We start from the raw sequence: 10,908 nt of genomic DNA, 5'->3' as shown, positions 1-10,908 counted from the left end.
TTTCTTTTTCTTTCTTTGTCATATTTAGAGATGATATGACAGTGATGGCAAACCTTTTAGAGACCGAGTGCCCAAAAACTGGCCCCGCCCCTGCTCCACCCCTGCCCCTCTCCCACTCCACCCCCCATCCCCCGCCCTGCCTGCCCGCAGGGCCACTCACTGCCTCCAGGGCCCGCCGCAGATAGCCCAGGCAGCCCATGTTGGCCATGCCCTCTGCCCACGCCCCGCACATCAACTGTGCACAATGGGGTGTGAGGGCAGAGTCTTGTCTACGCTGCCTGGCTGCCATGTCCTTGGCTGCGCTGCTCTGCGTGGGCCACACTCAGGGGCAACTCTCCTTCAGGGGGGCTGCTGGAGAGGAGGGGGTCACAGGGGGAGGCGAGGCTGGGGCAATGACACGTGTGCCCACAGAGAGGGCTCCGAGTGCCACCTCTGGCACCCGTGCCATAGGTTCGCCACCACTGTGATATGGAGATAGTGAATTTTCAGTCCCTTAGGTTAAAGATGCGTTTATTGTTGTTGGCTCTGTTGCCATTTCTGCAATCTATCAACTCATTAACAAATGTGGATTATTTATGCCTGTGAGCTGGCTATAGCCCTATAGCTGGCTATAGCCCTATAAGATGAAATCTACATAAAATCCCCAGCAATAAATTTCTGCAATCAAGGCGCTACCAGCCCAACTTTTGAAAATGAATAACTAACTTAGGTAGTGTTAATGGAGTTGGGGAAATCCTGTTGACCAGCAAGGTGCACTGGAATTGAGAAGTGGATTAAAAGGACAACTTTATTTAAACTTTGATTCAACATAAGGCAGTTGAAGTAGGGAGAATCCATGTTTGAACAGAATATAACCAGCCATCTCTGGGTAATGTCAGCATCTGTAAACTCTTTGGCCACAAGAGGTAAGGGTCTCAAGAGAAGACAAAAGAGGTTTTCTACATCTCCCCTTCTTTCTACAAGACTCTGAAGCAATCATTCAAGGTCCAGATTAGCCACTACATTGTGGAATCCGTTTTCCCATTTAAAAAAAGTAAGGGAATTTACTCCTTAATTTACCAATAATGATGGCTCAATTGAACAAAAGATTGTCCAGGGAGTCAATGGCACCAGACCTACTCCTTTGGGGCAGGAAGAAAATGTATAAGTATGTTAAATGAGCAAATGAATGGGTTACTACTTGAGGAACATGGAGAGGGAGGGAAGGAAGGAGAAAAAGAAAAAAGAGGCAGGCAAAAAACACCTCCAAAACTCAATAGAATATTTGCAAAAGATCCAATTAGCAGGGACTGCTGAAAAGCAACGTATTCATGTTGTGCAAACACTTAGATGAGGGCACTGCTTAGCAAGAGCTACTGAAAAACAACTTATGCATGTTACGCAAAGAGGTTCCTGACGGAGCTTGGGCCATATCCGGAGGATCTAGTCCACGACTCGGCGGAAAATCTGGCTGCGGCCTGGGATGTGGCCGCAGCCGCGGCACTGGACCGAGTCGTGCCGTTGCGGCCTCTGACCCGACGCAGATCTCAATTAGCTCCTTGGTTTACCGAGGAGCTGAGAGAGATGAAGCACCGGAAAAGACGCCTAGAGAGCAGTTGGAGGGCTACCCGAACCGAATCCGACCGAGCACAGGCAAGGATGCATGTTAGATCCTACCTTGTGGCAATGAGGGTGGCGAGGTCTAATTACTACTCCACCCTCATTGCGTCATCAGATAACCGCCTGGCCACCCTCTTCAGGGTGACCCACTCTCTCCTTCAGCTGAGGGGAGGGGGGGACCCCCTGGTGGGGAGGGCTGAGGATTTTGCCCAATATCTGCATGACAAAGTCGCTCGGATCCGAGAGGGTTTAGACTCCGACTGGGTGGCCCCGGGGGAGGAGACGGGAGCACGTCTTGAGACTATTACATGAGAGGAGTTTGACTCTGTGGCTCCCGAGGACGTGGACAGGATCCTGGGGAGGCTGAATGCAACCACATGTTTACTGGATCCATGCCCCTCCTGGCTGGTACTGGCGGCTCGGGAGGGTACACGAGCCTGGCTCCAGGGAATTATAAACGCTTCTTTACGGGAGGGTGCCTTCCCCGTAGCCCTAAAGGAGGCGGTGGTGAGGCCCCTCCTGAAGAAGCCTTCCCTGGACCCAGATGTATTGGCTAACTATCGCCTAGTCTCCAACCTTCGCTTTGTGGCGAAGGTTGTTGAGAGTGTGGTTGCGCAGCAACTCCCTCGGCACCTGGAGGAAACAGTCTATCTGGACCCGCTCCAGTCGGGCTTCAGGCCGGGATACAGCACGGAAACGGCATTGGTCCCGTTGGTGAATGATCTCTGGAGGGCCCGGGACAGGGGTTATTCCTCTGTCCTAGTTCTTTTGGACCTCTCAGCGGCTTTTGATACCGTGGACCACGGTATCATGCTGCGGCGCTTGGGTGAGCTGGGAGTGGGGGGCACTGTTATGCGGTGGTTCTCCTCCTTCCTCACCGACCGTACGCAGTCTGTATTGGCAGGGGGACAGAGGTTGACCCCAAGGCCCCTAACGTGTGGGGTGCCACAAGGGTCGGTCTTCTCTCCGCTTCTGTTCAATATTTATGTGAAGCCGCTGGGAGAGATCATCCGTGGCTTTGGAGTGGACTTCCATCAGTACGCTGATGATACTCAGCTGTACATTTCCACCCCAGGCCACCCCAACGATGCCCTTGACGTGATGGCCCGATGCCTGGAGGCTGTAAGGGTCTGGATGGGGAGAAACAGACTCAGGCTCAACCCTTCCAAGACCGAGTGGCTATGGCTACCGGCGCCTCGGCATAGTCAGCTGACTCCATCGCTGACTATAGGGGGCGAAATTTTGGCTCCCTCGGAAAGGGTTCGCAATCTGGGTGTCCTCCTGGATTCGCGGCTGACACTGGAAGACCAGTTGGCGGCCGTGACCAGGGGGGCGTTTTATCAGGTGCGCCTGATCTACCAGTTGCGGCCTTTTCTGGACCGGGACGCCTTGCACACAGTCACCCATGCCCTTGTCACCTCCCGCCTGGACTACTGCAACGCTCTCTACATGGGGCTCCCCTTGAGGAGCACCCGGAGGCTCCAGTTAGTCCAGAATGCGGCCGCGCGGGCGGTGTTGGGAGGGACTCGTCGCTCCCATGTAACACCGTTACTGCGCGAGCTGCACTGGCTGCCGGTGGCTTTCCGGGTGCGCTTCAAGGTGTTGATTATCACCTTCAAAGCGCTCCATGGCATCGGACCTGGATATCTCCGAGACCGCCTTCTACCACAGATTACCTCCCATCGACCAGTACGCTCCCACAGAGTGGGTCTCCTNGGGGAGGGCCTTCTCTGTGGGAGCTCCCACCCTGTGGAACGAACTACCCCCAGAGATCAGGGTGATCCCTGATCTTCCTTCCTTCCGCCGCGCCCTTAAGACATGGCTATTTCAGCAAGCGGGACTGGCCTAGGGGAAATTTTTAGTTGGGTTTTAATATAATTTTAAATTAACATAGGCCTAATATTATATCTTTTTTTAATTGGGTTTTAATTATAGTATTCTGTACTTTTGTAATTGTTTTATCTGGCTGTTAGCCGCCCTGAGTCCGTAAGGAGAAGGGCGGGATATAAATACAATAAACATAAACATAAACAACAAACAAACAAACTTAAACGAGAGCAATGCTTAAAGCAGACATGTCAAACACAAGGCCCGGGGGCCGGATGCGGCCTGCAAAGTGGTTTCATGTGGCCCGCGAAGCCATCCTGGAAACAGTGAGGGAATGGCCCCCTCTGCCTTGGCCCTGGCCCAGGCTGGCCAGGAGCCAATGTACAATTTTGTGGTGGCCATCTATGCTGAAACGCATTCAGTCTTAGCTCCACAAGGCCGTCTAGAAACAGCAAGGAACCAGCCCCTGCCGTATTGCCCCCGTCCCCTGGGTGCAGGCTGGGAAGGTGTCACCCTTTGTGAGGAATGAAGAAATGCACCAGTGCCTGGAAGTGGCCAGCAAATGGCCCTCGCCTACTTCATCTATCCGGCTTGATGGGCTCCGGCGGAGGGGTTTCAGCAGGCAGTGAGGCTCCTCCAGTGGACCATGCCTTGGCACTTGCCCCAGTCCCACCCCCTTCTGCCAGAGACCCCCAGATCTCTCCCACTCCTGCCTAGGCCCCCACAGGCACCCTTGACGTGCACGATATAGAGTTGGCCAAGCCCACCCAATAGGCCACACCCACTCCACCCACACCCACCCAGTAGGTCACACCCACCCTGGCCACACTCACCTGCCCCCCCCAAGAGCAACCACAATGCTGATGCGGCCCTCAATGAAATTGAGTTTGACACCCCTGGCTTAAAGAAACCAAGGTTAATATAAATGTACCTATGCTAAAAAGCCCATAACCACTCTGCTTGCTGCAGCTGACCTGTGGTGGCATCTGTGGAGAGGGGCCTGGAGCGTTTTTGCCCGGAGATGCCATAGAGGTTGAACTTGTATCTGCGGGATGGAGCCAGGTCGGTCAATGTGACTTCACGGGAGTCTCTCTCCACAGGCAATGCTTGAGGTTGGCCATCTGCATCCTTGTACTGGACCAGGAAGGAGTCAAACCTCCCAGTGGGGACGGTCCAATGGAGTCGGACAGAATCACTCGTGACATCAAGGACGGAAAACTCTCCTAGGCTGGGATGGGCAGGAATTGGCTTCTCTGAGTCTGTAAGGTGGGCTAAAACAAGGAAATAAAAGAAAAGGCCAACTTATAATTTCCTTGCTCTTTGAGATAACACCGAAGCGTTGGAACCATCAGTAAAATAGTTACTGGTTAAGAAAATCAGGATTGGTAACATGGAATAATAATAACAACAACAACAACAACAACAACAACAACAGTAATAGTAATAATAACACCAAATCAACAACAACAACAATAATAGTAATAATAAAGTTGGAAGGGACCTTGGAGATCATCTAGTCCAACCCCTGTTCAGGAAGGAAACCCTATACCAGGGGTAGGCAGCCTTGGCTCTTTTATGACTCGTGGACTTCAACTCCCAGAATTCCTGAGCCAGCCATGCTGAGGGGAAAGGGAGAGGTTTCCAAGCTGAGCCAGGCTGGCTCAGGAGTTCTGGGAGTTGAAGTCCACGAGTCATAAAAGAGCCAAGGTTGCCTACCCCTGATCTAGGTGATGGAACATTTAGCAAATATGCTACTTGCATCCTTTAGGCCGTAAGGAAATTAGAAATGTTAATACATAAATAAAAAGAGATGAAAAGCTCACAGACATGCTAAATCCTGAAGCTGACCTGTGGTGGCATCGGTGGAGAGGGGGCTGGAGCGTTCGTGCCCAGAGACTCCGTAGAGGTTGAACTTATATCTGCGAGAAGGAGCTAGGTTGGTCACAGTGACTTCATTGAGGCTTCCCTCCACAGGCAACGCTTGGGGTTGGCCATCTGCATCCTTGTACTGGACCAGGAAGGAGTCAAAGTTCCCAGTGAGGACGGTCCAATGGAGACGGACAGAATCCCTTGTGACATCAAGGACGGAGAACTCCCCTAGGCTGGGTTGGATGGGAATTGCCTCCTCTGTGATTTGAGCTAAAACAGGCATATGGAAAAGAAAAATGCTTGGTTCAAATGTCTGGCTGTTGGAGATGCAACCTGAGAGCTGAAAGATTCAATAAGATGCTGCTTGCAAAAAAATGTTAATGTTAAGGTAGAGAACGTTAATATGAAGATACAAGAGCCGATTCACACTCCGGAAACTGACCTGTGGTGGCATCTGTGGAGAGGGGGCTGGACCGCTTGCGCCCAGAGACTCCATGGAGATTGAACTTGTATCTATGGGAAGGAGCCAGGTTGGTCACAGTGACTTCACTGACGCCTCCCTCCACAGGCAATGCTTGGGATTGCCCATCTGCATCCTTGTACTGGATCAAGAAGGAGTCAAAGCTCCCAGTGGGGACGGTCCAATGGAGTCGGACAGAGTCGCTTGTGACATCCACAACTGAGAACTGCCCCAGGCTGGGTTGGACAGGAACTGGCTGCTCTGAATCTGGAAGGTGAGCTAAAAACAGGAAAATGATAGAAAATACATAAGTATATTAGCCTTGATGTTCAATATGCTATCCAGCAGTTGAAACATTCAGCTAATATGCTATTGGTTAACGAAAGCAATAAAGTTAATATGATGTTACAATATCTTAAAATCCCCTGGCAGAATGTCTCCTGAAGCTCACCTGTGGTGGCATCAATGGACAGAGGGCTGGAGCGTTTGCCCCCAGAGACTCCATAGAGGTTGAATTTATATTGGTGAGAAGGAGCCAGGCTGGTCACTGTGACTTCATTGAGGCTTCCCTCCACAGGCAACACTCGAGGTTGACCATCTGTATCCTTGTACTGGATCAAAAAGGAGTCAAAACTCCCAGTGGGGACGGTCCAATGGAGTCGGACAGAATCACTCGTCACCTCAAGAACTGAGAAGTCTCCTAGGCTGGGTTGGACAGGAATTGGCTCCCCTGGGTCTCTAATGTGGGCTAAAGCAGAGAAATTAAAAAAAAAAGGCTTAGTTATAAGAGCTTTGATGTTGGCTATGCAATCCAGAAGCTGCAACATTCAGTTAAAAATTGCTGCTTGTTAAGGAAACCAAGAAAGTTAATATGAAGTTAAAGTATTTGAAAAGTTCCGACCGCACTAAATGCTGAAGCTGACCTGTGGTGGCCTCGGTGGTGAGCGGCCTGGAACGTTTTTTCCCAGAGACCCCATAGAGGTTGAACTTGTATCTGCGGGAAGGAGCCAGGTCGGTCACCGTGACCTCAGTGGAGCCTCCCTCCACAGGCAGGGCTTGGGGTTGACTATCTGCATCCTTGTACTGGATCAAGAAGGAGTCAAAGCTCCCGGTAGGGACCGTCCAATGGAGTCGGATAGAATCACTTGTGACGTCAAGGACTGACAACTCTCCAAGACTAGGTTGGAGAGGACTTGTGTCCTCTGAGACTGTAAGATGTGCTAAAATAGAAAGAAATGTGGTAAATTGTGGAAACAGCAATGATGGTTCATTTTTGTCGTTCTGTATTTTCTAAATACTTCAAAACCACAAAATAAAATAAAATTGAGAGAAGGAGAACCCTTTAAAAATAAAGGACTTTAAAATTTTCCTGAGTAGGGTTTTATGGGGGAATAAATTCTGTCCTTCTCCTGAGCTTTCTTGGATAAAAAGTAATACAGGTGGTCCTCACTTACTGACCACTCATATCCATGGATATACAGGATACATAGGTACTTTTTAAAATGTATTAATGTATGTTCTCATGGATAAAGTCATTCACGGATAAGCTGGACCCAATTTGGGGGGCACAGTTTTGGCAACTGAAATTCTTAGCTTAACCATGAGTACATACAGCACGTGAGAAAATATTTTTGGGTTTTTATCAATAATATAGCAATTACAAATGAAGACAAATATGTGTGTTCTGGGATAATGTTGCAAGATCCAAACTGAGTCATTTACCAGGACCAGAGTTTTTCTCTTCCAGGCTTTCTAACTCATGCTGGAGCCCATATCCTCAAGAAGCTTCTCTCTCACCAGAATGTGAGAGAGACACACACACTCTGCAAGAGAATGGGCTCCAGCATGAGTCCAAAAGATAGGAAGACTAAACCTCTGATCCCGGTGACCGACCCAGATTGGATCCTGCAATATAGCAATTGATGTAATTGATTGTCAAGGTAATGGTTTAGAAGCTAACCAGATGATATAAGATATATGATGTAATGATGGGAATGACTCAGCAGGGTCTACATCCCTTTAAGAGCCAGCTGGGTCTGTGCCCCTTTAAGAGCTTTGTATAAAAGGGAAGACTCTGTAGATGTGTGCTCTCTCTTCTGTTTCCTGCTGTAACTGCTGTGTGATAGAGACTGCTGTATTAACATGTGTATGTATATTGTTCCTGGTGTATGATATTATAGATATAGTAAGATAAACCACCATTTAATATAGACCACTGTTTACTGTGTTTACTCCTGGGTTATCTCAGCGCAATAAGACTGGGCATGCTCTGACATTGATTACTAAAATGCCTAAAAAATTGAGAGGGTGCAAAAGTTTTGGCAGCCATGTGCCTGTTTTGGAAGAGATCCCTATAATAATTTGAAGAGGACCATTTTAGGAAGCTTAGCATTACCTCCTTGGTAATCCTGTTCTTGTTTGTAATGTGAAGACTGGTTGTGAAAGCTTCAAACAACAACAAAAATTAGAATTCCAGATATGCCTATCTATAAGAGACAAAACCTAACCTCCCCTCCTCCATAACAGTAAACTCCTCTCCAGGTAAAATATTTAGACAGTGAGACTTGGAAAGGAGAAGAAGGCAGACAGGTTGCCATTTTTAAAGTATTTTTTTGGCTGTCGTGTTTTGGGCTGTCAATTTTTAAGTTAAAAAAAATCAGGAAATGCATTTTTAAGTATTTATCAATAATAAAGATTGGGAAGCTATTTCTCATTAAGTAATCTGAAGTGTTTTCAAGGCTTTTTGCTCATAACGCTCATCAAAAGCAACACCTAAAGAATTAGTTAAGTGATAGTTAGCTTGTCAAGGCCATGGTTTTCCCAGTTGCAATGTATGGCTGTGAAAGTTGGACCATAAGAAAGGCTGAGCCCCAAAGAATTGAGGCCTTTGAACTATGGTGCTGGAGAAGACTCCTGCGAGTCCCCTGGACTGCAAGGCAATCAAACCGGTCAGTCCTAGAAGAGATCAACCCCAACTGCTCTTTAGAAGGCCAGATCCTGAAGTTGAAACTCAAATACTTTGGCCACCTAATGAGAAGGAAGGACTCACTGGAGAAGAGCATAATGCTGGGAAAGATTGAGGGCAATAGAAGAAGGGGACGACAGAGAATGAGGTGGCTGGATGGAGTCACTGAAGCAGTAGGCGTGAGCTTAAATGGACTCCAGAAGATGGTAGAGGACAGGAAGACCTGGAGGAATGTTGTCCATGGGGTTGCGATGGGTCGGACACGACTTTGCAACTAACAGCAACAGTTAGCTTGCTCCTATGTGTTCTTTCTTTATTCACCCTTTATGCTATGCATTCTACTCCTACAAAGCCCTAATTAATGGAAAGTCTCATTACATAAGTTACAACAAGTTCCAAAGTTGAAAGACTAACAACACAAAAATCTAATTCTGCTAGTCTGGAATTTAGCAAAATGAATTTTTCTACATGATCATCTAATTTTGTCAAAGATCACATGCAAAAAAAGAACCAAGCAGAACTTTAGTTCTAATACAAAACAGAAGTGACTAGCATTCTGTCCCTCAGTTTCCCTTCTCTGTGAGTAAATGTGCAAGGGACTCAAAATTGTATAACTGAGGAGGGAACTGCCACTCTCACACAGATTAAATAAAAGCCATTTTATTCCCACACTAGCAGAAAATAAACTCATCGTTTCCAGATTAATAAACTCAAAGTTGAAAACTGTTACCCAACTGAACTAGATTGCAATTTGAGCAATGGGGAGTAAGATAGGTAGACAGGTAGACAGACAGATAGTTATGGAGGAGGGAGGCAGGCCGACAAACAGACATGAAAGAAACAGTTTCACGGATAAAGACTTTTGGACCTGTAAGTCTAATGAACACCAACTATGCACCTAGAACAGTGTTTCTCAACCTTGGCAACTTTACGATGTGTGGACTTCAACTCCCAAAATTCTCCAGCTAGCAACGCTAGCTGGAGAATTCTGGGAGTTGAAGTCCACACATCGTAAAGTTGCCAAGGTTGAGAAACACTGACCTAGAACTTTATAATTTGATTGGAGAAGAAAAGTCATTGCTCATAGGATGGAAATCTGGAGCACCATAAGAAAAAAACGAATCATTCACTTGCGAGCTGATTATGTGACTTCTCAAACTCATGGCTATACAATCAGGCATAAATCAACGAAGAAGATAAAAGCAAAAGTCAAACAGGAAAGAAAAATCGCCGAATATTTGAAGAAAGTCTAAGACTAGGAATATGAAACAAGGAATTACAAAATAGGGAAACCATCTCACCTATCAAAGCTGCTAATGGAGTGGAAGAACGTTAAAGTGAGTCTGCAATTTCTGAATGGCTTCAATCTAAATTGACTCCTGAAACTGACCTGTGGTGGCATCAGTAGAGAGGGGCTGGGAGCGTTTATGCCCCAAGATTCCATAGAGGTTGAATTTGTATCTGCGTGAAGGAACCAGGTTTGTCACGGTGACTTCTTGAGAGCTTCCTTCTACAGGCAATGCTTGAGGTTGGCCATCTGCATCCTTGTATTGAACCAGGAAGGAGTCAAAGTTCCCAGTGGGGACGGTCCAATGGAGATGGACAGAATCGCTTGTGACGTCCAGGACGGAGAACTCCGCCAGGCTGGGTTGGTTAGAAATTTCCTCCTTTGAATGGGTAAGGTGAGCTAAAACAGGGCAGACAAATGTTTAGTTAAAATTTCCCTGCTCTTGAAGGTGTCACTCAAGAACTGGAACAATCAGTAAAAAGATTTCTTGTTAAGGAAGTTAAGAATGTTAATAAGGAAGAATAACATGTGAAGAACCCCCAGTCACACCATATCTCCGAGACCGCCTTCTCCCAGTCACACCATATCTCCGAGTCACACCATATCTCCGAGACCGCCTTCTGCCGCAGGTTACCTCCCATCGGCCGGTACGCTCCCACAGAGTGGGTCTCCTCAGGGTGCCGTCAGCCAGACAGTGCCGACTGGCAACCCCCAGGGGGAGGGCCTTCTCGGTGGGAGCCCCCACCCTCTGGAACGAACTACCCCCAGAGATCCGGGTGATCCCGGATCTCCCCTCCTTCCGCCGCGCCCTAAAGACATGGCTTTTTCAACAAGCGGGTCTGGCCTAGGGATTTTTAGCGGGGTTTTTTAAGGGTATTTTAAGGATAATTTTAATGATCG

General features: G+C 47.9%; 1 protein-coding gene across 1 annotated transcript in view; it reads right to left on the bottom strand.

Annotated features, from left to right (window-relative positions):
- The window catches only part of LOC107293206 (tenascin-X), a gene marked incomplete at its 5' end in the record, with an annotated part of 98,895 nt that overhangs the window by 57,056 nt on the left and 30,931 nt on the right, over window positions 1–10,908 (bottom strand). Inside the window, 6 exons of the mRNA XM_015822347.1 lie at window positions 4,401–4,697; window positions 5,275–5,565; window positions 5,738–6,034; window positions 6,207–6,503; window positions 6,679–6,975; window positions 10,111–10,407. Coding sequence (XP_015677833.1) covers window positions 4,401–4,697; window positions 5,275–5,565; window positions 5,738–6,034; window positions 6,207–6,503; window positions 6,679–6,975; window positions 10,111–10,407 — 1,776 coding nt within the window. The remainder of the gene's footprint in view (window positions 1–4,400; window positions 4,698–5,274; window positions 5,566–5,737; window positions 6,035–6,206; window positions 6,504–6,678; window positions 6,976–10,110; window positions 10,408–10,908) is intronic.

The sequence above is a fragment of the Protobothrops mucrosquamatus genome, unplaced genomic scaffold (genome assembly GCF_001527695.2).
Source record: "Protobothrops mucrosquamatus isolate PMUCROS unplaced genomic scaffold, P.Mucros_1.0 scaffold1529, whole genome shotgun sequence".
In the NCBI taxonomy this organism is placed as follows: domain Eukaryota; kingdom Metazoa; phylum Chordata; class Lepidosauria; order Squamata; family Viperidae; genus Protobothrops; species Protobothrops mucrosquamatus.
This window is presented reverse-complemented; position numbering and strand designations above follow the sequence as displayed.